Source organism: Aspergillus undulatus (assembly GCF_047715775.1).
Source record: "Aspergillus undulatus strain CBS 261.88 unplaced genomic scaffold BDV17scaffold_1, whole genome shotgun sequence".
NCBI classification, from domain to species: domain Eukaryota; kingdom Fungi; phylum Ascomycota; class Eurotiomycetes; order Eurotiales; family Aspergillaceae; genus Aspergillus; species Aspergillus undulatus.
The window spans coordinates 804,535-832,396 of NW_027396605.1; the positions used below are offsets into that span (position 1 = coordinate 804,535).

A 27,862-nucleotide genomic window follows, 5' to 3' on the forward strand; every position below is an offset into this window, starting at 1 on the left:
CGCATCGAGCTCACGTGACTGGGTATCAGCTTCCGGTGTTTATGACGTCTTCTCGCTGTTAACCTTGGGAAAAAAGGCCACCTCATCTCGTACCCATCGATCTGAGCAGTTCTCTCTTCAAACATCGCTAACTTCTTTCTGAAATTCATTCTCGAAGTACTCTCACCTACTCCGACACACAATCCCGCCCCAAGGGTCAACAATTCATCAGTTGAGCCTCTGTTTACGTATTCGAACTCCCCTCACCTTTCTTTCTGCCTAGCTTGACAAGCTACAACGAAGCTCTCTGGCCATTTGAATCAACAATTCGAGCAAAATGACTCTCTACTACAGTCTCGTATGTATCCTCTAGCTGATATTCTCCGTTTTCTTCATCCAGACGATCTTTGTTTTGCTGCAGCCTACAGCATCCGACCGCCGAGCTCAACAGCTGGCTCTTCGCGATTCATGAATACTAACATACTCTGACTGCAGGTATTTTGTCTCCTTGTCCTTGAGATGGGAGTTTTCATGGGCCTGATCGTGCCCCTTCCCTTCACCGTCAGGCGCAAGCTTTTCGCCTTCATCTCCGAAAGCCCGGTAATAGCTAAATTACAGTATGGATTGAGGGTAGGATTTCCGAAGTCGACATAAAAGTCTCGCTCTAACATGGTCAGATCACATTTATATTTATCCTCATCTTGTTCATTGACAGTGTCAACCGCGTGTATCGGGTGCAGCTGGAGGTGTCCGCCTTCGGCAAGGAAGGTGGAAATGTGGGGTACGTACTCATACACCAAACTTGTGCCTTCTATGCTCTGTTGTCTGCATACGCTAATTGAGTCGTTAGCAGAGGGGCCGCTCTCGGTACCGACCGATCCGAAGTCCAAGCCCGCAAGTTCTACTCGCAGCGCAACATGTACCTTTGTGGATTCACTCTCTTCCTGTCTCTTATCCTCAACCGCACCTACACCATGATCCTCGAAACTCTGCGCCTTGAAGACCGCGTCAAGCTCCTCGAGGGTAACAAGCAGGCTGGCGGCAAGGACTCCGCTCGTCTTGCACAGGCCGGCGACATGGGCGAAATCGGCCAGCTGAAGAAGGAGCTTGAAGAGAAAGAGCGTGATATCGAGACCCTGAAGAAGCAGTGTGAGGGACTCACCCGGGAATACCACAACCTGGGTGACCAGGTCGCGGGCAGCAAGAACGAAGGCTCCGGTGAGAAGAAGGACCTGTAAGTCCTCATCGGCGGCTCGATCTCAACCACCAAGCTGGTCTCATTGACGTCATTTCCCGCTTTGTTGTGATTGCGGATGACATTGGTGATGTTCCGGCTTGTGTGAGAATATTTCAATGTCGTCAGGGGGCATTACGAGGCTTTACAGCCGTTTCGGATACCCAAGTATCGGCGAGGGCCAGTACAGTCTATACCGCGGGGGTTTAGGGAAATTTCGTTCTTACTGTCTGTCCTTGTTTTGATTGCGAGAGAGTCAAGAGTGCGTACATATGGTGCACATGTTACTGAGTATTAGTTCAAAGCATCCAACATTTGGATCATTTATTGTGTGAGGACGTTCCCGTGTGCAGTTGGTATGGATGTCAAGTTTACCCTTCAAAGAAATATATTGTAGTAGTTTCTTTTCCTTAACTCCATACTAAGCTTGTTTCGCTCTGCATTAGTGCTTGATTGGACAATGGGGATCTTCTACTAGGGTACTAGTATGTTTAAAGACAAGAATTGGCCTTTGAGTGCGTACAAGTACACTGTACCAAGTGACTCTTCGAATCTAACATAGCAGCAAGAAGACGAGACAGCGCTGATTCTGGTAAACGATTCCCATCCGGAGTACGGCGGAGTCTGGAATCCTTGAAACATCGGTGTTTCAGACCCTAGTCCTAGTATCTTTTCTGAACCGACCGTTCTGCTGTGTGTCGAAAAGAAACCCAATGCTTACGGAAGTTTCTATCAGTGGTCAATTTGCATTTGGTAGATTTATGTTCCTGAGGGTCAAAGCTTTAACCCGAATGTATGTAGGTATGCTGCAATCCTTGCGAATTTCCGATCAGAGATGAAAATATATATAAACATAAACACAATACTACGCAGACTACGAGATATTGTATCATGGCTCAGAAAAATTGCATGGAGGTGAGAAGAGTATCCTCTTCGCTATTAATCCACACTCCCAACTTAATCATTAATGGTAAACTTGACAATCCCGTTGGGAGTTGGGAAAGAGCCTTCCATCTGGGAGGAGCGGCGGGAGCGGTCGGGAGCGGAGCGGACCATGGATCCCCATAACACGGCCGGGGCGGAATACCGGCGGTGTACTCAGGTAGATACAGGAATTCGTTATGAAATGGGGAAGCTTGAGTTTACTCTACTACAATAATGATCATAATACAAGATGAGAGATAAGTCATGAAGGAAACGGTGTCCTCTGAGAATTGTCCAAGTCCACGCTATCCGTTATCCCCGGACAGTCGCCCAAACGTTGCCCGCGGAAAGGGGATACGATAATCGCGGGTTTGGGTACACGCGACGGAAACCGGAATTTGCTCCGATACGGCCTGTCGGGAGGATTGTGTGCTTGCGTATGAGGTGATTGATGCGCGCGGGAATTATAGGATGGATAATTGGATATCATATTTAGCTATGATTTGGGGATGTTGATTGAATGCGGAGGCGATGGATGGGATGGGACCTCGAGGCGAGGCCGCGAGCGCAGCGCAGCTGTGCGGTGCGGAGACTGTGGGGTTGATTGAGGTCCTTCCGGTGAGGGGTTGGAAGTGACGAAGGCATTATCATTCTGAAAATCCAGTCGCAACGAGGACCTAGGTCCTTTACCTTGAGTCTCTGGAAATCGAGAACTCTCTCATTCAGTACGCGCCAAGGTAGATCAGGGAGGCTTAGTTGCCCCTGCCGTCGTTATCGCTGATTGCTGAAGGCTTCACACAGCCAACGATCTACAGCCGAGCACCAACATTGCCTCATCGAATTTCCAACGGGTCCTCCATCTCCTCTGACGTGGAATAATCAGCAGCTTCCACACACCCACCCACCCCGCACAGCTTGCGAATACCTCCTCCCTCATCCAGAATGGAAGATAAGAATGATACCACTCGGTAAGGTAAGGTAAGGTAAGGTAAGGTAAGGTAAGGTAAGGTAAGGTAGACTCCAGGGGCCACAGGGCCAGAGCCCGGAGCACAGCCAAGCGAGCCAAAGTGGCGATCGCTTATCATGCTGACTATACAGAATGTAAACGGCAATAAAGAAACAAAAGGTCATATGATCGTTCCACCCCACCTCTTGTCCACCACCAGCTCACTCACTCTTCACTAGGCCCCGGCTGGATGGAAGCTACCGCACGTACGACCGGGGGAGGCATCCCTCGCTGCTTCAGGAGCACGGCGTTAGCAAGCCAAGATTCGTCGTCACACGAGCTCGTTGGATAGCGACGCCGACGGCTGCACTACGGCCAATCCGCCCGTCGTGTTGGGAACATGGATGGGCGGGTGCGCTGGCCGAGAACTGCCGGAGTTGTACGTTGGTTATGGTCATGGTGAGATTACTCTGTTCGTTCTCAGAGTATGCTGTTATCTCCGAGCCTGAGTAAGGACAGAGAGGAAGAAAGAATGTTTTGTTTTTTCCCTGTTGACCACTTGTTCCAAGCGGCGACTGTGATTGGCGCACACGGGCTAGTATGGTGGCTGTCGGTGTATGATCTGGGTAAGTGAACGCCAGCGCAGATTAAGTTCGCTGCAGGAAGATAACCTAAGATGAGATGATGGATCCTTTCAGATGATCCAGATCAATTCCTGCCCCTCCTTGACCTTGCCACGCCCAGATTCCTTGCTTCTGGGGAAGGTTGAGCGGCCCTCGGCCGGGCATTTTTTGCGTACGGGGTTGCTGGCTGGTGGGATCTAGGCCTAATCTCTGTATCTACTGTGTACTCTGTAGAGGCATGGCAATGTCACCGTATGCTGAGCCTAGACTATGTAAAGAGATGCTGTACGTCGGTACTTTTGTTTACATAGGGTTGTAGCCTACAAGAATAGTAATCAGGGGGCAAAGTCTGGACTATCATTGCTTGGCTGTGGAACAAATGCTGCAATTTATCAGATCATCCATTGCACAGGACTTGGCAGTATCAACTTGTCTCTTGGCAGCTATCCTCCAGCGCCCCTCGCTTCCTCTCCTGTGGCCCCCTTTCATCCGGCGGGCGGGCACAGTCTGTAGTGGTATCATAGAATCATAGGACAATGGTATGCAGGAAAGTAGCCGGCGCATCATAGGAATGAAACAGAAAACTTGAGAATCAAAAAAATTTCCACCAAACTTCGCAGAGATGACGATATCGTGTCCAGCGCGAACCGTGACTCCAAGGTGGAGGACATCGCTACGCTCTAAACAACGGGGCTGGGGCCCCTGGGGTGGTCGTGGCCCAGGTAGAGGAACCCGGCGGGAAGGCGAGCAACACCCTGGTTGAGTTGGGTGCTGCTGGTGGACGACTTGCTGTCGGACCGCTCACGGACTTGAGTGTTCTCGATTTCGGTCTGCTCGTTGGGAAAAGACAGAGGAGCGGACTGGATGGGAGCCAGGACAAGGAACTTGGAGGTGGGAGTGTAGGTATACATTGTGTTCGGTTATTCGCGGTTGAGGAGAGGAGAGGTGTGCTATCTCTGGTCTGAGGACTTCTTGGAGGCAGAAGACTTGAAGAGTTCAAGGCAGTGGTAGAGGAATGATTTCTTGAGTAGCTTGAAGAGTACTGATGAAGAATGATTCCAGTCAGTCGGAGTCGCCCTCTTTATACATGTGAGGGAGGCAGCCAAGAACCATCAGGTTCATGAGGGGTCACCGAGAGCATGTCGATCGAAAGCACGGAATCGACTGCCCGCTCGGTCAAGCATTATTCATAGCCATTATCCCATGTCCAAGGGTGGATCGATGGTCAAACACGCTGTATTTCGTATTTCACATGCTTAGACCGGTAATATTAGGAACAAGAGGGCCTCAAAACGTCATTATCCGCAGGCCCCTGTTCCAATCCCATGGCTTGGCTTTCGAAGATCCGCGTTCCACCGCAAAAGTGAATAACCCCACCAAGCCGGGGTCGTCACTGGTCACGGTGCGTATCAACTTGTGTAGGCGCTGGTATTGCCCCCGTGTTACGATTGGGTGTCGGCGCCGGCGAGTTGTTGTTCTCATTTTGTGAGCTCCATCAGCTTCAGCTATCTGGACCGACGCGTTCCCGAAACCCTGCCTCGGATGATCAGCAACCAGGGAGTGCAGCCAAGAAACGTGCCCTGACTATTGATCTGGATTGAGCGGACGAGCGTGGGGTCGCTGCGCTCTGAATAGAGCTTGGTGTAACCCCTGGGGCCCTGGACTGTCTCGACTCGCATTCTTTTGTATCCCGTCTTGGCCACATGACCGAATCTGTTGTTTGGTCGTCGCTTGGCTGCAGGCTATCTCGCATAGTCGCCATCCGCTAAGGGGCCTTTCCAGATCATGCGAGCAATGCGCTAGGTTGACCGGACGTGCTCCGGTAGGTTATGTAAGTAGGACTGCAGGCAAGCAAAGATGGAGGGGCCATCTTTTCTCTTGCTAGACACCAGCAGCAGGCGTCAGATTCTGACTGAGAACCGTTCGGATTGACAGCGTGAGACATTGTCCTCAGGATGTCGCGCTTTGAGACCTCACTCTCGAGGACTTCAAGTTTATTCGAGTTCTTGACAAGGATAAGGACAAGGGAAGGGTGAGTCACGAGTGAGGACTGGACAGGAGGCTCCTGCCTTGTACACGAGAGAGAACCCTCCGATCACGTGCCCCGAATCTCCTGCGGCTTCCCAACGAAGTTCCTGGCAAGGCGTTCTCGACAACTGCAGGCTGCTTCCTTGAAGAATCAACGACCGCCTATGAGTTCTTGCTTCTCATGGCCTTAAATCCAACGGCGGCTACGGAGATGCCGTGCCGCCGGAGATCACCCTGTCAATTGTCGCACTCTTAGCGCCTCGACCCTCCGCGCCGTATCGCGTCGGCCACTCGTAGGCGGCGCGGATCCCCAGCGGCTTAAAGCTCGCAGTGCGAGTACATGGACCGCAGAGCGCCTGAGCACGGAAAAAAAAAAACGCCTTAGGGTCTTGCCGGTACCTTCATCCGAGTGATCATTTTCCGTCTCGAGACGTCCTTCATCGTCCGGGGTCCTTCGGCTGTGAAGAAGACGGAGAAAATCATAGGCCGAGAATGTTCCAGTGCTCAAGCACTAAGTTAGCGACTGTACACTGCGCCAACATCACACATCAACATTGCAGCGCGAACTGAACCCACCGTGGAGCTGCGCAACAGTCCATTTACTCATTTCGAGATAGCTCAAAGTCTTGTCTCCTTCCTTTATAGTGAAGGCTGCGAAATCCCAACAGAGGGTCAACAAAACAAAAGAAAACAAAGCAAAAAGGGTGGAGAAGATGAAGGTTGCAGATATCACCAACTGCGTCAAGTAATAACTGCTTCAAATATTGGTCAGTTGGAAGAGTCAGTTCTGGACTGTTGTGATGACAATGTGATTCTTGCAGGTTCGTCTCCTTAGCTTCCCGGCGCTGTCCCAAGGAGCCCGCTCCGCCAGCGCCTCTTGTGTTGGGCCCGAAAGCCACATGTGTAATTGTTGATGTGGGCTTGCAACGTGAAAACCTCAGTGAACAGCGGTATCTAGTACCCCTGACCGGCACAGGTGGTCCATGAGTCAAACAGCACCGCAACAGGAGCCGCTTCTGGTGGACCTACGAAGACCGAGCCCTGGCCGAAGGTGTCTCGCACTGCGATATGACCATATTAGGAGGACTGACACTATCGTTGCGCCTTAGCCCACCCTTGCCGGATGCCAAGTTCCCATGACGGCGAAGGTATCATGGCGGGTGTAGGTCACAATAAGAATGGTCAACATGTCTGGCGCAGCGTGATGTTCGTCAGATGCTCAATTTAGGGCAGGAGCCGGACTGCGGCATGACTGAACAACAATAGAACTGTTGGTCTGATACGGGAACTGATTCGATAACGGCAATGTTGGCCTTTTTCTTAATTTTCGACATCTCTTCTACCAGCTGCATACGTGACTGGCTCGCCCGTGCTGCAATGTCTCTTCACATGATGTCAAGCCTCTCATGATGCAGCCTTGGGTTTAATGAAGCTCTTGTGCAAGGTTCCGGACTAATATTGCCGATGACCAGGCCAGTGCCTTTCCACACATTTACTTTTCGGGGCAACAATTACGTTCTTAGGTGTCCCCAAGCGGCCCTCACCTGCACAGATGATCCGCATAACCGGCCAATCTTTCTAGATGTTGGAAGACTCAAGTGCAGTAGTCCCCGGGAAGCTCCAACTTACGAATAGATTTATTCGTTGAGATGATCCCATCGAGTGTGATGAAGGTTGAATCACCAACTCCCAGTGCATATTAGAAAATGAGGTCGCTTGGGGTTTAGGGGGTAAATCGACGAAAGGAAGAAGTGCAGGCATTAGTAGTTCACAAGTTCACCTTGATTCTTCGTCTTTTCTGCTCTTCCCAATTGATTTTTTAACTTAATTTTTTTTATTTCATCTTCTGACTCACTTGTCATACCCACTCCTGTTGCTTCTTTTTTGTTGTGTCTATCGACGGCGTTGTTGCGGCGCAGTCAACGAGCGAGTCTTGCTCTATGCCTTGGGATTGCACCAACAACCTAGGCCGTGGGAACGAACTATTTAAGACCCTCACCACCCGTCGACTTCTCGAGAACATCAGCAACAATTCAGTTCACCAGCTTCCCACAAGAAGCAAATCATCAGCTTTGCTATCATCGTTACTTCCAGACTTCTTTCAACCAAAGCGAAACTCGCTCAACCACCGCTACCCGCAACCGCCTTTCGCTCGAACTTTGCGCGAAACAACCACCACCATGTGCTCCCAGTACTTCTACACATACGATTGCGGCTGCACCCACCCCGAAGGCGATGTTGTCTACTGCGCAAAGCGAGGCACATCCTGCACCGGAGTACGCCATCAAGTGCGCCGACGACAAGGCTACAACTGCCCCCAGCACGGCGGCTAATCTTCGTGAATAATTGATTCCAAAGTGAGTGGCCATCGAAGTATTCTCGAAAAAAGGCGCAGCCACACAACGATCTGAAACGCCCCAGCCCCAAAATCGAGATCGAGATATTACAAAGGATACATTGCTAATGAAGTATACAAACTCTAGAACAACAAGCATCTCTATCCACTCCCGGCACAAAGGGCAAGCGCCTCAACCTCAAAGATCGGTTTTGGCAAAATCCTCCGTCGTACGAAATGGATTGGATATCGGCATCGCCGGGCATTATTGGCATGCGAGCGAGCGAAGGGAGCGAGCCCTGGCTCGCTCGGTTCGGTTTTGACCGCTGTTCAATCAATCGGATGGGATGGGCGTTGTTCTGGAAACTCTGATTCTGATTGAGCGCATGAAGGAATGAGGAAGGGAACCAGTTATATGCGCATTCTGTTATCTCGCCTTGTACCCCATCTTTTCCTTCGCACTCTTGAAGTTCTTTCTTTCTCGTTTTACGGTGGCCATTTCCCCTCAATCAATCAAGCTTGCTGCAGCAATCCCGTCCATCAACAATAGTGTACACTGTGTTTTCTTCCATGTACCTTTTTACTGCCCCGCCTGTCACTGCTCCCCTGCCACTGTTACTTGTTGCTGTTATTTTTTTGTGACCATCACAGTTCTGGACTTAGGTCTGCCAAATTGGTTTTTTGCTTCTTCGTTGATCTCTACTGTCATTCAAGTCACCTGGTGTGTGGCCATATCGTAGTCAGTCATCTGTATTATCCCTCCGTTGCCAATGAATACTCGTTAACTTGGCCTTCAAATCCAAAGGCGGGGAAGGATAATGGGAGGCACAGTGCGAGTAATAGTTGGCTAACTACTATTCAATCCAGATCAATCCTGATCTGTAGTAAGCTTCGGGAATAGATTGGGATAGGAACGCGAGGAACGAACAAACCCCAGTACTATCATTGTTCCTAGACTGTTCCTGCTGAGTTCTAGGAGAATTCGTTAAACGCCGCAAAGCTGCAAAGGAACGGATAGGGAGACAGCCCAGACCTGCATCCTGCGCAGGCAGGCGCAAACGATCACCATTTTCATCGGGATGTATTGCACTACCTGCTAGTATAGTGGTCTAGTATATAGTCTCAACCTTTCAAGGGTGTTCCCTGTTCCTTGTTTATCCTTCACGAAGCCATCCGTCAATGAACTTGTGGTAAACGTCGGAACCGATGAAGAACTCAACTCAAGGCAGCAGAAGAACACGCGGACACCAGACTCCAACTAAACTGCTTTGGAACCGCCTCACTTTCCACCAAATGTGCGTGATTTCGGCGTTCGCATGCCTTCCAAAACTGTTGGGGTACGAATTAGCAAATAGGAAAAATATTTTTCCCCTCTTCTGTCGTTAGGTAGCATGAGCAAGGTACCTAACATCAAGACTGCATCAGCACTGCATGCGAGTCTCATCATCTGATGTGGACTGCCAAATCAGAGAGGGAATCGGAGGGGATGCATTGGGTGATCCGGTGGCGATTGAGAAGTCCTGGAGCCAACGCGGACACGGAACTCGGGCGAATGAGGGGGTGAAGGCTACAACAGCGAGCGCCGGTGGGCGCATGCATAGAAGCACATTCATTTCCCCTCGGGGAGAGGTTGCTGAATGGGAGTGACACTTAATTATTGCTCCCTTTTGGGATATATCTTGCATCCAAAGACGAGGTCCATTCGTTGGGCCTTTCCGGGTGATGTTCGGTGTCAGTGCCGCATGGACAAAGCTAGCGAGTCAATGATGGGATTGTGGATTAGCAAAGGCCGAGTTGCGAGCGTCATCAAGAAAACTTCGCGGGTTGTGGCGCGCCTTCTCGCCGCCAAGAGGTTCGTCACAGTCCTTGGGCTTGAACGGAAAGTGATGCGGAGATTCCGGCAGGCCCTTGCTCCACAGATAAGTACGTAGGCCGCAATGAAGCGAGACTGTCGTGAAGAGCCAGTCAGACGAAATATTCCGGGATCAAGGGGAATTGAAGCTAATGACGGATAGACGTAAAAGACGGCCCAATGTCCGCCCGTTCATCCTTTTCAAGTGTAATTGACGATGGCAATCACCAATTACAGCAAGTGATTCGAAAGCTCAAGTGTTGGATCGAACTTAGGACCCCAACGATGCGCATATCTGGTAGCTAGAACCATGGTAGCACAGCATTCTGATGGACGCCATCCCAGGGGATTTTCTTGGTGTATAACCACACGGGGCAGCCGATTTGGGTGGCATTGAACACGGTGTGGCCGGCCAGGTTCGGTATGAGTACGCGCTGCTTAATAAAAAGAAGCGGGAGGAAACGAAACAGCAGAAGCTGACGGTTCCAGAGTGCTGGGTCGCCGGGTCGGTAGTAAACCTAAAGCGGTGAGAAAACCGGTTGCAGGAGAGTTGGCTGCACAATGAGCTGTTAAACAAAGAGCAAGGCACCCGAGTCCTGATTAGCCCTGGAAGACAGATACTGGGTAGGAACTGGGGCTTTGCAGCCGTTGTTGTTGTGGTTGAGGGTTGACGATGCACGTTGGAAGTTGAGGCTGGCGCAGTGCACCTTCTCAGGTGATCGGACCGCTGGATGGTCAGAGCGGGTCACGTGAGATACCGGCAATAGATTCTCCACAGATTCATTCCAGATCGCGACGGAGCCACAACCTTCTCGAGTCAAACCCTCCCACCTCGCATATGTGATGTCCATCGAGGTCAATTGGGGGACCGCCACCTCTGGTTCGGATGGTGAGGCTCTGGCCGAGCGCATTCGCTCCTTTATCCACGACAAATTCCAGCAGGTGCCCCTTCCACGCTTCATCCGCTCCGTCCAGGTCCATTCCTTCGACTTCGGCTCCGTTGCTCCAGAGTTAGAAATCAAAGACTTTTGCGAACCGTTTATCGACTTCTACGAGGAAGACGAAGATGGCTCGACTTCTGAGGTTTCAGAAGAGCTCCAACAACAGCCTGCCCGTGACAATCCATGGGACAGAACGCAGTCCGAGCTCAATGAAACTTCCTATCGAGATGACATACCATTAACTGGACAACATCCACTCCGAGATCCCTTCGATGTGGATCCTCGATACCGTGCATCCTCTCCTTTACGCTCGCCGATATCCCTAGGGGACCACCTGAACCCACAGTTTCTACCCCGCGTCGGCACCCCAGGCATACCCGGCGGAACCTCAACACTAGGTTACCACCTCATGTCCTTAGGAGGACTGTCAGGCACCCAGACTCCCCTCGCCGCCGTCGCTGGTGGCTCACCCTTTGCCAACAACTGGACCGACTCGGCCCAAGCAAACAGACCCGGAAATCGGCCCTCGCTCCACCGCGCAGATGCCGACATTGACTCTAGCAACCCGACTTCCCGCCCCTCAACAGCAAGCACGCATCCATCAGGTTCGAATAAGAATAGCGGCGACGCCTCCCCACCTCCCGACGAGCGTCAACAACGCCTCGCTGATGACCCAACGTCATCACCAGCAAACCCGCCTTTTGAACCTCCACCACGCATGCGAGAGCGCCGTCCCGAAGACTACCAGATCCTCTGCCATGCCAAATACGCCGGCGACGTTCGATTATCACTGACAGCCGAGATTCTACTTGATTACCCCATGCCCAGCTTCGTGGGCTTACCACTGAAATTAAACGTCACCGGCCTCACCTTCGACGGCGTCGCAGTCATAGCTCACATCCGTAAACGCATCCACTTCTGCTTCCTATCCCCGGAAGATGCCGAAGCACTAGTCGGCTCTGAGTCTGACTCTAACCAGCAGGGAACAAACACCGGCGCTTCCGGCAGCGGCAGTGGCAGCGGAAGTATCAGTACAAACCCAAACAAGGGTCTAGGCCTTCTACAGGAGGTCCGCGTCGAGAGCGAAATCGGCCGCAAAGAAGACGGGAAACAGGTCCTCAAGAACGTCGGCAAAGTCGAGCGGTTCGTCCTCGCTCAGGTCCGTCGGATCTTCGAAGAGGAACTTGTTTTCCCAAGCTTCTATACGTTTCTAATTTAGTCTCTGCTTATTATTTAGACTTGAGATACCACTATTTTCTTTTGATGAAAATGAAATAAGGAGCCATTCCAGGCCGAGCGCTTTCTGTCCCAGGACTCCACGCCTACTTCTAACACATCGGAACTACCATAAGCCAGGCACCGTGTGGCGAATGCTCTGAAAACTTCTGTCACATATCATGGTGGCACCAATATATGCTAGCCTATCGCACCGACGTGCTCCTCCTGCCTTACAATCGACCTAACAAGGGAGGAGCGAGTGACAACCGGGGAGGAGTAAGCATCGCACTCGCCTAATGAGAGAGGTATCCCAAACCACTATGCAAGGAAGGTGCAATGGATGGCGGAATGGTGGAAGCATCTACCTAATTGATTAGGGCGGGGTTTTCAGGAACTTAGGAAGGAACCTCTAACCGGCCGGGGCCCCATCGCGCTTTCCTCAGATGATCGAGATGCTGGTGACCATGAAACTACTTATAGGACTCGACTAGGACATCAGTGACCTATCAACTACAGAATGCAAAACGATGAAAGTATATGAATCTTATTCCACTAATCTATGCTCAACCGAGAAAAACGAGAATGAAAAAATGAAAAATGAAAATGAGATCATAATATATTACCCTTAAATAAGCTTCAGCAAAGGCAAAGCTAGAGGCAAGAAGGTGAAGGTGAAGATGAGATTTCGCCACGCCGCGTCAGGAAGCAAGCAAGCAGGAGGACTAAATAAGGTAAGGCACGGGGGGATCGAGCTCTCGCCTTGCTACAAAACGTAGTGGTAGTGTAGTAGTAGTCGACCAACAGAAAACGCTAAGGAGACACTAGACAGGCAGGGCAGAGGGGTCAATTTACAATCGGGGTGGGTTATAGAAACAAGAGGAAGCTAGTGGAAATGGAAAGTGGACTTGAGAAACGGAGCTTGACAAAGGAAATAAGTAAAATAGCTAAAGAAAAAGAAAAGAAAAGAAAAAGGTTTATTCAGAACATAAAACGCAAACATGCTAGATGTGGATATGCATGCAGGAAGAAAAATGGCTGCTGGTACAACAGAAGACGAAGACAAACCGGTAGCAGTACTTGCAACAAAACGGGGCGAAAGTTGCGCGGGTATCACGGGGTATCCAAATAACCTCTCTGCTCTTTCAACGCTGAATCCTGAAGCCGGGCTGCTTTCCTTCCACCTGAAGAGCGTCTATCACAACGCGCCTCGGTCAACTAGTTTTCGTTTGAGATCGGAATTCAGCATAGGAAGCACGACGTCACTGCAGCGCTCTGGTATCTTTGGTTGCGGCAAATCAAGACCATTGGTATTGGTCGCTTGGGTCTTCTCACGTTGGCCACATGCCACGACTTGAAGGTTGAACCTAGTCTAAGCAAACGGAATTATTAGAAACGAAATATAAGATGGGACAGGAAACAGAGCGGTCGATCCTTCTAACGTTCATCCCCAGCTCTGGACTTGGCCCGTCGACGGAAGAAATCCATCACTTTCCGTGCTGCTCCAGAGCTACCGGAATGGTGCGATTCGTACTCGTAGGCATCAGCGAATTTCCGATGGCTCTTCTGCAAGACACCCGGGCGGTTCGATGATCGCATGGATAATTTAGAGCCATTATCATGCACGCCATTGTACTCGTCGTAGTAGTTGGGTGTCGAGTGGTTCGGGTAATGATGCCGGTAATGGTCATTATCGTTCGAGTGAACCTGTTCCGCTGAAACCGCACCATACGGGGGATGCTGATAAGTTTCACTGTCATTGTTGTGCAGCGCCGCAAACTGCTGGTCGATCCGAGTCTGGTAATTTACTGGTTCATCATGAACAATAACGTCATCTAACGGACCATCGGCCGCTCCCTCAGTCATCGCATCATGAGCACCGTAGCTGGTAGCTCGGAAACGGGTTCGCGAAGCCTCCGTTGGTGGTTGCTGACCGGCACGGTTGTCCGCGAAACGATCTGGTTGTGACTCTTCATCGGGAGTTTGCGACCTGCTCGAGGAGGAAAGACCCTTCAATGAGAACGAAGGCGGAAGTAAAGAGAAACGTCGTGGCTTGCTCTCGACACCCGCTTCGCTTGTCTTGCGGTTATAACCGTATGTAGCTGAGCGACGCGAATCCATTGACGCCCTGGTGTCGTCGCCAGCGTACGGTTCCCTCATACTTGTAGGAGGGTAACGCTTGCCGGACTTTTGCCTTGGTGCAGTTGCTTGGGACGAACGGCCGCCTCCAAATATAGAGCCGGACCTTCCAAACAGCTTTTCGCCAATGCTGGAGACGGTGTTTGATCTCTTGTGGCCCTTCGGGGGCTCCTGTCGAGGCGTTGTGTTGAATTTGGAGGGAAGACCCTGTGCGCCTGGCTGATCCACACCGTAAGCCTGGCTGCCATCCTGTGGAATCGGCGCAGAGATATTGTACTGCTTGCTCTTTGGCTGGGCGAGCCGACCTTGAGCATTTGTCGCCGCCACTGTAGGCGCCACCGGCTGTCCGTAAGATCCACGGGAAGGCAAACGCCCCGTGTTGAACGAAGCCATTGAGGCCCCAGTCGTCGGTCGCGTGGTTTGTGTTGTTGTGTGGTGAGGAGTCGTCCCTGTAAGGGCTGCAGTGTCGGAGGTAGAACGAGGTAGTTGTGAAAGCGGAACTGGAGCATGGGTGGAGGATGACTGTGCTGTCTGTTCGGGTGCGGGTTGAGTGGCTGGGTAATCCTGGCTCGAGGGCTTCGTTCTTGTCGGCAGAGGTTCGGTGGGAGATGCATTTTGGACAGTCACGCTCGACGTAGATGTCTCGCCTCTTGAGGTCTGTGACTGGGGAGCAACATATTCCACTTGTACGGTGCGGCGTTTGGTGTCTCGAGGAGTCTTGGACATGTCGCTCTGGTCCTGCGAGATGTCCCCGGGATGATGTACCAACCCTCCAACCGATGGACTGGGCCCGTGGTGTGTCTTGGGAGGCTCCCTGACCGAAGCACTGCGAGCGAGAGACGGGCCTTCCCGAGGTTGTTCTGTCAAGTCCAAGTTAGCGGGAATCCGCGGATCTTTACTGTCCGTCAAGTACATACCGCGTGCAACCGTGGTGGAGGGTATATCAGCCACCTTGGTTGTGCTGCTGGTAATGTGCGAGACTACGTCGGCGTACTCGCTGAGCCAGCTGTGCCGCGCAACTTCGAAAAGGTCTGCTCGTTTCCGAGGATCTGGTACCAAAATCCGCCTCAAAAGATCACGGGCGTGGGGCGTCACGTATTCGGGGAATGTAAGAGGAGTTGTGACAATGTATTTATACAGCAAATTGATGTTATCTCCATCGGGATTTGCTGGGTCGTCATCGAACGGGAGATATCCTGCCAGCATAGCATACTAGCAGCAGTCAGTACATAGCAAGCCGTCGTTTGGGCGAATGGTGCTCACCAGAATAACACCACAACTCCACACGTCGACCTTTCGTCCGGTGTAAAGCGAATCGCTCACAACGAGCTCCGGAGCAGCATAACACGGGCTTCCACAACTCGTCTGCATCAAGTCTCCTCGGCGCAATCCCTTGGCATTGGTCTTATCCAGGCGCATCCGTTTCACAAACTCCTTATTCGTGAGATTGTACTCAATCTCCTCGCTGAGCTCGTCGGCAGGGTCAAACGTGTTTGCAAAGCCGAAATCCGTGATGATGATGTTCCGGTTCCGGTCGAGGAGCAAGTTCTCCAACTTCAGGTCACGGTGGACAATACCTTTTTTGTGGAGGTAGCCAACACCAGACACGAGTTGCGCGAATAGACGTCGAGCGGAGTTATCCTTCAGATACTTGTTTCTCAGGATATGGTCGAAAAGTTCACCACCAGACGCATACTCCATGATGATTCCGATATGGCGATCAGTTTCCACCATTTCATGTAGCCGTACAATGTTTGCATGAGAAAGATCTCGCAAAATCGAGATCTCACGGTAGATCTTGGGCAGCCGCGTCGGATTTGATCCAAGGGATTCGCGACGGATGAGCTTGATGGCCACCTCGATGGAGCCATCTCGTTTCCACCCCAGTTTGACCTTTCCGAATTCACCCTCTCCCACAGTTTGTCCGAGGATGTATTGACCAAACGTTGTCTCTTTGCGCTTGACGGTATGCTCGGGGAACTCTTGTCGGCTTTGCATCGCGCCTCGACCTCCTTCCATGTTTTCATCACTCATTAAGCCTAGTCCCGATGTGGAGGAATTCTCGTTGAAACGAACTGGTGCCGTTGCTTGTCGGGCTTGTTCTCGTTCGATATCGACCGCGGGATCACTCACTAAAACCTGATTAATAACGGTGCTTGACTCTTTTACCAACGTGCCCTGACTCGGTATTGTCTCCATGAGATCCTCCAGTTGAGCGGAGCTTTGACTGTGATTGCTTGGCCCTCTTGATGGATCTTCGGATGATTGAGTCGCCTGGCGGCGAGAGCGAGATTCGTCGCTCTTCTTCTCACGGCTGCTCCGCTCGTCACCCTTGCTCCTGTGACGCGACCCTCCCTTATCTCCAGATGAGCCAGTGGATGCTGTGTTCAAAGAACCACGATGGGTTCTTTGGTTGGACGAGATTCTCGGCGGCGGAATAGGTGGCCCGCCAAGGAGGTCTTGATAGACGGGTGATCGACTGCTGGAGGAGAGGCCCGCTGAGGTCATAGCTGGGGAGGCATGGGTGCGTGGCAGAGCCTGTGGTATGGGATCGCTCATAGCCGAGGAAGCTGTCAGGGCCAGAATCGGTAAATGCTGTGCATAATTGAGTTAGCTCAACATTCCAAAGCACATTTTTGTGGAGCAGCCAATATCCACATCCGCAGCATTGACAGGAAGGAAGGGTACAATGTCGGAGTCTTGAGGCGAAAACAGAGAAAGAGATTGGGAATTGATAGCGAGTTCAGGAACAGTTTTGAGCGGTTGTATAGTCGCCTACCACGTACCTACAATTCTAGGCCACTCGAACACTTGCTGCGTTTCGGTCCAGAGCAGGCTCTTCAGGTACGCACAGGCGAAAATGAGCGATCAGCCTCGTGCGTTTGAGGAGCTACAATCGAGGACAGAAAGCCCAGCAAGCGAATCACCCTTCCTGATTGAATGTCTTCCTTTTGTATGTTTTCGTTTTTCAAATTTCTTCTTTTCCTTCAATTTCGTTTGTTCAGCGACTGTGATGAAACGTTCAACAGCTAGTCAATTCGGTCGGGCAGCTGAATCGCGAGCGGTTCCCAAGCTAAGCTGTACTGATAAGGGGGCTGGGCCCGGACTGGCAACGAGAAGCCAAGAACAAGAAGCGCTACCACAGAAGTCGCAGTTGTCGTTCGGTATATCGAGGACACCAGGTCGGACATAAGACACGATATGAAATATAAGTTCAAAAGGGCAGCTTCGTTCGTAACAAAGGAAACAGGTTGATTGTTTTTTTTTCGTTTTTTTCTTGAATTGTTTCTTCGAGGTAACTGGAGACTCGGCCGCAATAATATGACGATTGTGAATCTGCACTGCAGAATTGCCGCTGTACTCCAGGTCTCTCCAAAGTATCGGCCAACTCGCTGGAATGCGCTTAATGAGGACGAGAATGAGCGGGAGCGACAAACGCGGGCGGGAAGAGCCTCGGGAGACGCGACCAGCACAAACCAAACGGGTCTGAGTCTGAGAAACCCGAACGACAGATTACCCCAATTCAACACAGCTGCTGGACGAATTGGAAAAGGCAGAGCGTGTTCAAGAATAGAGCGAGCATGATCGACCGATGGGAGAAATTTGAGGAGCGACGCAGCGGCAAGAGGGCGTTGTAAGAGGTCGACTCTTTCTGTGGCCCCAGAGAGCGGACAGGGGGTAAATGGAGACTGGCGCGAGGGAGACGAGAGCGCGCGGCAACCAGAGCCCCAAGGAGGAGGGTATAAAGGACCCAAGGGAGGAGAAAAAAGGGAAGAAGAAAGAAACGACGAAGGAAGAAAGGAAGGGGAGGCGGGAGGGGATGGGAGAAGAAGGAAGAGAGAAGGAGATCGGGAGGAGGAAGAGAGATGGAGATGGACGTCCGACGGAGGAGCTCGACCAGCACGTAAGAGTAATAGAGGTTGGGTTGCAGTGGCGGGCAACAATCGAGTCCGCTCTACAAACCGATGATGCCACTACCGTCAAGCTCGATGATTCTCTTGTTCTGGATTCCCGTGCTCTGCTATTCTACTCGGTATAGTCTACTTTGAAGCTGTCCGCCGTCCTGCTGGTGATGATTCGTGCTCGAGGTCGAGGTGACACAGCAACTTATTTATTACACGCATGACTTGAAACCCAACGATGCACAGGGGAGCTCTCTGAAATAAGACCTGCTTGCTAGTCGTCGGCGCGATAATGCGACCAGCAACATAATGCCATTGATCAAGTCAGCGCAATCAAGGCTGTTTCATCATTCATGGTATATTGCTCGATCTCTGGATATCTAGTCCTTGAATTGGATTGAGTTCAAGGCCTCGAGTGCCAGACCAAAATAGCGCGGGCTCGGCGAATGATTAAATCATGGAATAATATTTAATAATTATGGGCCATTTTAAGGAAATTATGGGTTCTCGTCCCGCGACCTCGTCCCGCGACTGATTGTGAACGAAACCGGCCAAATCATCAGGGGCAGCGAACCACTGTTTCATCAGCGCTGGAAAGTCGCTAGAGCCGCGGGCGCAGCCGATCGTCATCTAACCGGCTGCTGCCAAAACACAAAACGCAGACTGGCGGTCAACATGTTCAATGGAATTGACAACTCACTCTGCAGCAGTCTGCTTGTGACTATATGAATTAGTCTGGAGTCTCTGCACAGTGGTGCTCTGGAGACAGACGGTCAGCACAGTACCTATCTACGTCGGTAAAGTCAGCGGAGCCTAGCCCGCTTAGAACCGTGGAAGCTCGGGCCTCCCCAGACTTCGTACCCGAGCTAGACATAGCAGTAGTCCGCAGGGCATGAGCGCCCGAACATCCCTTCCTCCAGTCGTCGTCTATCTGGCTATTCCTTGCCCTCGTAGTCTCTGTCTAAAGCTTCTTCTTGCCTCGATTGAGCAGCAGGGATGAATAGCCATCTCTATAGATCTGCTAGGAGCCGCAATATGTATATAATCTATGGGAGTCTTAGCTCCAGCTTTAAGTTTACCTGCAAGTTTGTTATTAACTTATCAATCTTGTAGGATCTCGATTCTATTAGTCCCTAGACACCTAAGACCATTATGGGGTAACATCTAACGACAAAATAAAGTATATACATATTATATGCCAGTACATGATGTGCTTCTCTCTCAGTCCCTGCAAAAGAGGCAAGCTTGAACTGATGCCGTTATAGACTAAAGCGTGACCCACATGACGCACATAAAACCAAGATTCAGGAAACAAATCAAAGACAAGACAGCCTGCCGTAACTCGTCACGAATAATAATAAAGAGGCATAATCATGAGCCGTGTATCTCAGCACAAACGCATAATATGACGATTGCGCGAAACCCAGCTTTGGAGTTCAGCGCTTGCCGCCCGACATACTTGCTCCACCACCAACCGAGAAGGTGCCGGGAGCGCCATAAGCGGGAGGCGGCGTCGGGCTAGGCGATGGGCCTCTTGCTGGGCTTGGAGAAGAAACCTGTCCACCATCGCCTGCGCCAACAACAATCTGCTGGCCATCTTTCATGCGCCCAACAACCATGCCCTTCGCTACAGATTTGAGGACCGCCTTGCGGCTAACACCCGTGGCGTCAATATAGACTAACCCCACATTCTTGATGCCGCCTGTCACGTTGGAAGCAACTGTGCCGGCTTCCGCTCCGTAGCGGTGGCCAATCATTGTAGAGGCAGCCGATGACCCAGAGAGCAAGACATTCCGCGCACCTTGTTCGATGCCATCCGCCAACGTGGAAAATGCGATCATGGATTTGTTCAAGACTCCCGGCTTTCCATGCTCGAGAATCCTAGAGTTGCCACTCTTTGCTTTTCCGGTGTCCTTGCCGCGTCCGGCAAAGGATGCTCCCAAGTTCTGCGCGTACCTGCCGACCTGGCCAACCGTCTTGGAAGAGATGTCGGCCGCACCACTAGAGAAGGTTCCGATCTTTCGAACCCGAGTATGGGTGGCATCAGAGAAAGTCGCTGGTTTGGGGTTTGCCTTGACCTTCTTGGTAAAGGCGTCTGCGCCGCTAGTCAATGCGTTGGCCAGGTAGGTAGACCCAGTCACGATCAGACGGGAAGCGGTGGCGGATGATTGAACGAGGGATGAATCCTTGTATGCGGGATGTCGCGCCGTTGCAAGGTATTCTTCAGACACATTGCTGACACTGACCATGTTCCCTTCGCCCTCGTTGGGAAGCTGAACTTGAACTGGCCCTGAGTTGATTCCGTGTTAACATATACGCGACCCATAACAAGAGAGTTGGCTTACTTTTCGAACCAGGCTTGACGTCGGGTCTCTCGACAACATCGTATCCCTCCATTTCACCGACCACACTGCCATTCTCCTCATCGATAAGCACGATTCGCCCATGAGCATCCGTCTTATCCTGAGGCCCAGAAGCGTTCGGCGTGGATACATAACCCTCGCCGGGGCCGAAATTGGCAGGGTTATACGCAGCCTGATCCTTCGAGGCTTGCGCGCGCTCATGGAAAGCTGTGCATTGAGCAAGAATGGTTTCGAAGGTATCGATGTCCTCCTGCGCTACCTTGTTGGGTCCTGTTCCTATACCAGGAAACTGGATACGAATGAATGCGCCAGCATCTGGCCCCAAGTCCCAGCGAGGAATCAGATAGCTGCTCGGCGGCTGATGGTAGATCTGAGTAGTAGCAGGAAGCGCCAGATCCAGCTCGGGAGGAAGATGCAAATGTAGGTAGAAATCTTCCTCAGAAGATGATTCTTGGGGAGGCGACAAAGGGATATTCTGGTTCTGAGAGATTGAGGTCGTGGTTGGTACCATCAGGAGAGAGAGCGTCTGAGGGCCAGAGGGTGTGAGGCTCGACTCCTCGCCGTCCTGTACGTGGAAAGCGTGGACATTGTTGATACTGTATAGGAGCCTGGGGTCATTATATGTGGAAGCCATGGTTTTTGGCGATGAGTTGTTAAGTGATCCTGAAGGATTGACCGCGAGATTGATTCCTACTCCGGAGTAGGTGAGCGATGTCTCGTATGATGATGTAATGGATCGTAGAAAGAGAAACGGCGAACAGTGTCGAGTCACAGACTCGAGAAAGCGACAACCCACGAATATTTAAAAGAGGCAGATAAATATAAGGGATAAAGACAAGGGAAGAGTGTCACAAGAAAAAGAAAGGGGAAGGGGAGGACGAATTAATATGATGCAGGCTACACTCTTGGGCTCTTGGATGGTTTGGAGGGGCGTCTTTGAGTGGTTATCGGCCCTGATGAATAAGCGCCCATCCCACGCAGCGCCACACTGTCCCTCCATATCGCACCGCCACATGCGCCCTGAGTGGCTGGAACCCAGCAAGAATAGTAACAAAGGCGTCATCTGTTCCCGCCGAACGACCAGAAACTGCTGGAAACATGCCTGAATCCCTGGGGACTCGTGCCGGAGACTAGGAGACGCCGAGAACCAACCGAATACTTTGTCTTGCGACCAAAATAGACCTGGGCACCCAACGGCGGCTACAGATATTGATCGGCCTCTAGCCAAAGCGCCTAAAGTGATAAGGTCAGCTAAAGCTTCCACTTTTTGACAAGGGTTCGACGCCCCAGAGCCAATGAGATCATGAACATGGCAGCTCTCCAGATTGTGTCAGACCTCCACCTGGAGAATCCCCGCGCGTACGACATGTTCCACATTCCTCCCAGAGCTCCCTATCTCGCCCTCCTCGGAGATATCGGAATTGTGAGGGACGACGAGCTGTTTGCTTTTCTGGAAGTCCAACTGCAAGCATTTGAGCTGGTCTTCTTTCTACTGGGAAATCATGAGCCATACGGTTCCAACTGGCCAGCTGCGAAGGATCGGGTTGTGAAGTTTTCAGAGGACATCGACCGGCGACGGAACCAGGAGACAGGGCTGGGAGAGTTTGTCTTTCTTGACCAGACACGATATGACATATCCGACGAAGTGACAGTGCTCGGATGTACGCTTTATTCCAGAATTCCTGAAGCCCAGAATGAGATGGTCAGCTATCGCCTGAATGACTTTTACGACATCAGTGGCTGGACCGTGAAGGATCACTGCGAAGCTCACGAAGCAGACCGAAAGTGGCTTGATGATCAAGTATCGCAGATAGCGGCCTCGAAACCTCACCAGAAGATCATCATCTTCACCCACCATTGTCCCACGGTCGACCCTGAGGCCTCAGATCCCGCTCATGCCAACAGCCCCATATCCTCTGCCTTTTCGACAGATCTTTCGGACAAGCCTTGTTGGCAGAAGCCGCAAGTACGGCTTTGGGCATTTGGGCACACGCACTACAACTGTGATTACACAGAACAACGAACTGGAAAAAGAATAATGGCAAACCAGAGGGGATACTACTTTGCTCAAGCGAACGGGTTCGAGCCGGAGAAGGTGGCTCACATTTAGACCGGAATGTCGAATTTTTGAACATAGCACCAAAACGCTTTCAGGATAGAATGTCAATAACATCAGGAATATAATGACCTTGATGAACAAAGATTGAACACTAGTAAGCCCTTGGAGTTGAGCGCCAAGAAATGTCCGAAATGGGAGAGCCGACTTTAACCGAGGCTGATCGACTTCCTCGTGATTGCTTCCTCTACCCCGGATCCTCTTCTCCATTCCATGAACTCCCCTTCTTCCCTCCCTGTCTCAATCTCTTCCGTGCCGTCAAGCCTTCGGTCCACTATAATCACCTGCTAGAGCTCTATCTTCCATATCCATGGCGTCTATCACGCGTGCGTTGCGGCCTCTGTCCCGCACCATACCTTCTCTCCGCCCAGTTGCAGCTCGGCCTTTGGCCAGTCGCCTACCCCAAAGGTATGCTTGCCCGCTCTGATTAAGATAGCGTTGGAGGAAACAATACCGCTATTTGGGCGAAATCTCGGCTGAGTCGATTGATATACCGAATGCTAACGCCTTCCTCCAATAGCACCCATGCGTTCTCTACCACATGCCGACGGCGGGATGCCGACCTAACCGGCCTATCACCGACACCAATCACACACTTCTCCGAGACCGAATCGCTAATGGCCGAGACGGTATCAAAGTTTGCTCAGGAACAAATCGGCCCGAAAGTTCGAGAGATGGACGAAGCAGAGACCATGGATGCGGCTCTAGTAGAGCAGCTCTTCGAGCAAGGTCTCATGGGCATTGAGATCCCAGAGGACTACGGTGGTGCCGGAATGAACTTTACAGCTGCGATTGTGGCAATTGAGGAGTTGGCCCGTATCGACCCAAGCGTTAGTGTCCTGGTCGACGTCCACAATACCCTTGTCAACACCGCCTTCATCAAATACGGTGATGCGCAGGTCCAGCGCACATGGCTGCCCAAGCTGGCTACCGGGACAGTGGGCTCGTTCTGTCTGTCTGAGCCCGTCTCCGGGTCAGATGCTTTCGCTCTTCAGACAAAAGCCGAGAAGACGGCGAACGGATATAAAATCAATGGCTCCAAGATGTGGATTACCAATTCCATGGAGGCCGGTGTCTTCATTGTCTTTGCCAACCTTGACCCCAGCAAGGGATACAAGGGTATCACCGCATTCATCGTGGAGAAGGATACACCTGGATTCTCGATTGCCAAGAAGGAGAAGAAGCTTGGAATCAAAGCCAGCAGCACCTGCGTGCTCAACTTTGACGACGTTGTCATTCCCAAGGCTAACCTTTTGGGTGAGGAAGGCCAGGGCTACAAGTACGCCATCGGCCTTCTCAACGAGGGCCGCATCGGCATTGCCGCCCAAATGACCGGTCTAGCCCTGGGCGCATGGGAAGAAGCCGCAAAGTAAGTTAAACTTTTTCATTAAACCACCAATACTAATAAATAATAGATACGTCTGGAACGACCGCCGCCAATTCGGCCAACTAATTGGCGAATTCCAAGGCATGCAGCACCAGATCGCACAAGCATACACCGAGATTGCAGCCGCGCGTGCCCTCGTCTTCAACGCTGCCCGCAAGAAGGAAGCCGGGCAGGACTTCGTCCAGGACGCAGCTATGGCCAAGCTCTACGCCTCGCAGGTTGCCGGCCGCGTCGCCGGCTCAGCGGTCGAGTGGATGGGCGGCATGGGCTTCGTCCGTGAGGGAATCAGTGAGAAGATGTTCCGCGATAGCAAGATCGGTGCGATCTATGAGGGGACGAGTAACATTCAGTTGCAGACGATCGCGAAGTTGTTGCAGAAGCAGTACACACGGTGAATGAGCTGCAAAGAGTATCTTCATAGTTCGAGGCCAAGAGTCATGGGTGAAGTGGGTATTGAAATCTGGATGTAACTGTGTTGGACACTCCCACGATGAAACCCTCGACAAGGGGTTACAACTCTTTGAGTATACCCTGTCCACTGGAATGAGCCCGTGGAAACCACTTGGCTACATGTTACATGATATGTTTACTTGATTGGGCCCATATAGACGAAGAATAAATAGTCCCACAAATTGCACCTGTATAATGGGTATCTCTATATTCAGTTAAGACTTTTCGCACATTAGCTCGTGGCACGATGTATCAAAGTGGGCTGCTTCCCCAGCATGGGCCATTGGGCCCCGACATTTGGCGCATAGGGTGTGTTTTCCGGCCCACTCATGAGATGAAATGTTATATAAAGTCAGGACAGGAGTCTCCATAATAGAATGACGTCAACCTTTCTAACGGTGCCTCTCTGAGTACTGATAATTCCATAATATGCATAGTTGTAGTGAGAAAATTCCGAGCTGATTTGAATCATGAATGCGGCAAAAGGATGGTTCGACTGAAGGAGGGATAGGGCGGTAGCTCAATATGGAAGAATCAAAGCATCGTCTTCGTCGTCTCGTCGGTGATAGTGGGAGTTAGTTGTGGTAGGCCCCCTGTAAGCGTTTCAAGTTCGTATCGCGGTGGCCCAACTTATGGGGCTTACGTTTGTTGATTTCAGGTAGTGTCGAATATTCGATGGAACGGTTTCGGGTACCGGATTTTCGGGGTTCCGGCTGTGCAAGGTGCTGACAGTATGCTGTTCCAATCCCGATTAGCCTTTTTGCACGGCTCATATGGCCAGCACAGTGAATGGGAGTGCTGGACCACCTAGGACTTACATAACTGATGTAGGTTGCGGCGCTCCATTGCCCAGGAAATTGTGTGATTGTTGAATCAGATCATTCGCTTTTTGTTCTGCAGTATACCTCGTCGGCTTGATAGTCCCACAAGGTGTTCACTCTTTTGAAGAGCCCAATCAATGTCAAGATCGAGGAACCCAGTCGTAATCAAACCCGCTTCTTGGAGGCTGAGCGGGATGCGACACTAGCTGCTGGAACTGCGGCGGTGGTTGAAGGGTAGGGTAAGGTGTTGATGAATTTTCTGCTGGTGCTGATACAGGTCGGTGGGCGGACTCGTAAGAAACTTCCTGGGGATGGTGACTTGAATGCGGCATTTCCTCCCCGGGGGCTCGACCAGGGCTCGGTCCGTGATACAGCTGCTGATACGGTTGAAAGGCGGGCTCTGGAACGTGTCCTGTACCTTGAGAGTGGTAGCCAACGTGCGGTTGCTGGATGGACATTGGCACGGGCGCCTGTGAAGGCCCTTCGAAAGCCCAAGATTCGACTTTGACTGGATACTCCGTATCCGAAGATTCGCATCGAGATGAAGATCGCGTTGAAGTATAAGGCTGCCACTCACGCGATGTTGAGACCTGACTTGAGGTTGATAAAACGGACGGCGTCCTAGATGTCGAGGTTGCGGCTAGCGTCCCGGGGTACTGAGGGGATGGGATGATCGGCCCCGATTGCTGGCTATATGGCTCTTCTACCCGACGTCGATAGAGGTAAGTAGGGTGTGAATGGATAAAGAAGAAACAACAAACGTGAGACTCACCCAAGTTCTGGTATCCTGGATTCCCCGCTGTCATGGACAATTGCTGCCTCAACGCCCGAATTTCATTCTCGAGTAGAGCATTTCTTCGCACGACTTCGTCGAATTTGTCTCCTTTGGCTCTGAGCTCGGCAACTTGAAGTTCGAGTCGTTCAATGTGCTCCTTTGTCCGTTGTCGGATTGTTCTCTGGGCCTCACGATCGTTGGCGCGCTTTCTCTCCAATTGCTCTGCGCTGAGCGACGTTACTCTACGTGTTCCAGCGCGGGTTTCTTTCTTCTTAGACTGTGAGGGATCTTGGTTGGAGCTCATTCTGTGCTCCGATCTGAGTCTCGCTGGACGTATGCGGTAGGTATGATTCTTTCGCTAATCGTAGGCCTGAACGCTGAGGTAAGAACGCTACATCCCAGGTTTGTGCGCGTCACGGATTCCGGGTTTCCCTTGATATTAGAGTGATTATAGTGGTACCACGTGCGTGGGTCGTGGTAAGCTAGAGCTGTGCCGTGAGGAAAGGAATGAAAGAGTCCGAGTGGGAATAAGTCGAGACTCAAGAGGGTAGAAAAAGAATAAAAGAATCGAGCCCCATCGCTGGTGCGGTGCAACACAAAGATAAAGAGGGATCTGCCCCAGTTAGAGCAAGCCACTGGAACGTCGCGGATGTCGATAGCCTGGAGCTGAGATCGGCTCGGATTTAGGCAGTATCGCAGAATCGCCAGCTGAAGCAAGCCACTCGATCATTTGACTAATAACGCCAAATATTATTATTGAGAGTTGGGTCGACTTCAGAACCTCAACAACAACGGCATTATTAATCCATTGAGACTTTGGGACTCTGGGGCCGGGATACTCCGTGGTAACTAGCTACCCAAGATACCACAGTTCCTCTTGCGCGGAGGGCGCCAATGGGCAGGCACAGCGGACGAGAGATACCCTGGGAGGTGGTGGCAACGAGCATAGCGTCCCTGCTAAGAGAGCTATTACTATGGGTCCGCGCTATGGAATCCTCCGACCAACCCACCTACGGTGGTCGGGCATGCCCTAGTTCCCAATTGAAATTGGGGGACTCGGCACCCAAGAAAATAGTGTTGAATGTTGATCGAAGTTGCCCTAACCGTGTGGCTATGCGAAGCAAAAGTGGTTTACCCGATCTGGTCGTATAATTGACAGTAGGCATGTCCTCCCCGAACATATGCATTGCGCGATCTAACGCAAGGTGTGAAGGCTCAGGCACAGGACCTAGGCAGTCCCGAGAAACGAAACGCGTTTCTAGCACGAGGTTTATCCGAGCCACATGGTAAAGTGGCGATTATGGATCCAGCAGTTAGACCTTTGAGATCCATGGATCAGTTCCGCCGGAGTAGAGTTCTCTGAAGGGAAAGCATTGAAGGCGGCGATGTTAGGCTCAAAAGTATATGCTGCTGCCCGGAAAGGGAAGGGGGGCAAAAACGCCTGTGCTCACGAGGATCGGGATGCTAACAAAAGAGGCTGGGCAAAGTGGAATGTTGAACAGTGAGATTATTGCCGTTGTTGCCCATCGACCATATTCCGCTGTAAACTAATTGCTTCACGATTCTTGTATAGGTCATCGATGGCTGGTCGTCGCATGGTTCAGGGATGCTTGAGTGCTTGTTCGATCACTTGTACGTAGAGAGGTCGATCTTCAGATCCTTGACCTTGGCAATCACTATTTGTCGAGACTCAAGATTCGAGAAGCCATTCGGAATTTTTTTTATGACAGATGTCTGACAAGCAAGAGTTGACTAGTGGTTGCTCCTGCCTGAGGGAACGGCTAGTCTCCGAACGACGAAACCTCTATTGTTGGATCTTGGATCATGATGGC

At 51.4% G+C, this 27,862-nt stretch overlaps 9 protein-coding genes across 9 annotated transcripts; 3 read left to right on the forward strand and 6 right to left on the reverse strand.

Annotated features, from left to right (window-relative positions):
- The first annotated feature begins 84 nt into the window (after positions 1 to 84).
- On the forward strand, positions 85 to 1,627 carry BDV17DRAFT_249053 (putative BAP31 domain protein). The gene is made up of 4 exons (XM_073756167.1): positions 85 to 337; positions 475 to 609; positions 657 to 760; positions 830 to 1,627. Exons 1-4 carry the CDS (start codon positions 317 to 319, stop codon positions 1,215 to 1,217), a joined length of 648 nt encoding a protein of 215 aa, XP_073621201.1. The 5' UTR covers positions 85 to 316; the 3' UTR covers positions 1,218 to 1,627.
- A 716-nt stretch (positions 1,628 to 2,343) lies between these two features.
- Positions 2,344 to 3,119, reverse strand: BDV17DRAFT_249055 (uncharacterized protein). The gene has a single exon (XM_073756168.1). The coding sequence runs from the start codon at positions 2,625 to 2,627 to the stop codon at positions 2,400 to 2,402; it is 228 nt and encodes a 75-aa protein (XP_073621202.1). The 5' UTR covers positions 2,628 to 3,119; the 3' UTR covers positions 2,344 to 2,399.
- Positions 3,120 to 7,594: 4,475 nt separating this feature from the next.
- Positions 7,595 to 8,346, reverse strand: BDV17DRAFT_5714 (uncharacterized protein). The gene has a single exon (XM_073764802.1). The coding sequence runs from the start codon at positions 8,227 to 8,229 to the stop codon at positions 7,819 to 7,821; it is 411 nt and encodes a 136-aa protein (XP_073621203.1). The 5' UTR covers positions 8,230 to 8,346; the 3' UTR covers positions 7,595 to 7,818.
- A 2,270-nt stretch (positions 8,347 to 10,616) lies between these two features.
- mdm12 (ERMES complex subunit MDM12) lies at positions 10,617 to 12,605 on the forward strand. The gene has a single exon (XM_073756169.1). It carries the CDS (start codon positions 10,765 to 10,767, stop codon positions 12,079 to 12,081), a length of 1,317 nt encoding a protein of 438 aa, XP_073621204.1. The 5' UTR covers positions 10,617 to 10,764; the 3' UTR covers positions 12,082 to 12,605.
- A 909-nt stretch (positions 12,606 to 13,514) lies between these two features.
- On the reverse strand, positions 13,515 to 16,775 carry BDV17DRAFT_278634 (putative serine/threonine protein kinase (Kin4); the record flags this gene model as incomplete). Its single annotated transcript, XM_073759568.1, has 3 exons — positions 13,515 to 15,076; positions 15,134 to 15,428; positions 15,480 to 16,775. The coding sequence occupies 3 exons, from the start codon at positions 16,773 to 16,775 to the stop codon at positions 13,515 to 13,517; spliced, it is 3,153 nt and encodes a 1,050-aa protein (XP_073621205.1).
- A 1,617-nt stretch (positions 16,776 to 18,392) lies between these two features.
- On the reverse strand, positions 18,393 to 18,834 carry BDV17DRAFT_249067 (uncharacterized protein; the record flags this gene model as incomplete). Its single annotated transcript, XM_073756170.1, has 1 exon — positions 18,393 to 18,834. A coding segment is annotated over exon 1 (175 nt), but the record flags the coding sequence as incomplete, so codon positions are not given.
- A 720-nt stretch (positions 18,835 to 19,554) lies between these two features.
- On the reverse strand, positions 19,555 to 21,664 carry BDV17DRAFT_297023 (senescence-associated domain-containing protein; the record flags this gene model as incomplete). The annotated part of the gene is made up of 2 exons (XM_073763419.1): positions 20,464 to 21,664; positions 19,555 to 20,408 (listed from the first exon to the last, which is right to left on the reverse strand). Exons 1-2 carry the CDS (start codon positions 21,113 to 21,115, stop codon positions 19,555 to 19,557), a joined length of 1,506 nt encoding a protein of 501 aa, XP_073621207.1. The 5' UTR covers positions 21,116 to 21,664.
- Positions 21,665 to 21,790: 126 nt separating this feature from the next.
- On the forward strand, positions 21,791 to 24,379 carry BDV17DRAFT_278636 (acyl-CoA dehydrogenase/oxidase; the record flags this gene model as incomplete). Its single annotated transcript, XM_073759569.1, has 4 exons — positions 21,791 to 22,560; positions 22,889 to 23,005; positions 23,118 to 23,966; positions 24,013 to 24,379. 4 exons carry the CDS (start codon positions 21,791 to 21,793, stop codon positions 24,377 to 24,379), a joined length of 2,103 nt encoding a protein of 700 aa, XP_073621208.1.
- A 479-nt stretch (positions 24,380 to 24,858) lies between these two features.
- BDV17DRAFT_5906 (uncharacterized protein) lies at positions 24,859 to 26,687 on the reverse strand. The gene is made up of 3 exons (XM_073764821.1): positions 26,028 to 26,687; positions 25,253 to 25,958; positions 24,859 to 25,170 (listed from the first exon to the last, which is right to left on the reverse strand). The coding sequence occupies exons 1-2, from the start codon at positions 26,332 to 26,334 to the stop codon at positions 25,396 to 25,398; spliced, it is 870 nt and encodes a 289-aa protein (XP_073621209.1). The 5' UTR covers positions 26,335 to 26,687; the 3' UTR covers positions 24,859 to 25,170; positions 25,253 to 25,395.
- Positions 26,688 to 27,862: the final 1,175 nt, after the last annotated feature.

Coding starts and splice junctions, on each gene's coding strand:
- mdm12 (XM_073756169.1), top strand. CDS start 10,765: ATGTCCATCGAGGTCAATTGGGGGACCGCCACCTCTGGTTCGGATGGT.
- BDV17DRAFT_5714 (XM_073764802.1), bottom strand. CDS start 8,229: ATGCTTGTTGTTCTAGAGTTTGTATACTTCATTAGCAATGTATCCTTT.
- BDV17DRAFT_249053 (XM_073756167.1), top strand. CDS start 317: ATGACTCTCTACTACAGTCTC. Junction 610..656: donor AATTACAGTATGGATTGAGG/GTAGGATTTCCG, acceptor TAACATGGTCAG/ATCACATTTATATTTATCCT. Junction 761..829: donor AAGGAAGGTGGAAATGTGGG/GTACGTACTCAT, acceptor TTGAGTCGTTAG/CAGAGGGGCCGCTCTCGGTA.
- BDV17DRAFT_249055 (XM_073756168.1), bottom strand. CDS start 2,627: ATGATATCCAATTATCCATCCTATAATTCCCGCGCGCATCAATCACCT.
- BDV17DRAFT_5906 (XM_073764821.1), bottom strand. CDS start 26,334: ATGAGCTCCAACCAAGATCCCTCACAGTCTAAGAAGAAAGAAACCCGC. Junction 25,959..26,027: donor TCCAGGATACCAGAACTTGG/GTGAGTCTCACG, acceptor GACGTCGGGTAG/AAGAGCCATATAGCCAGCAA.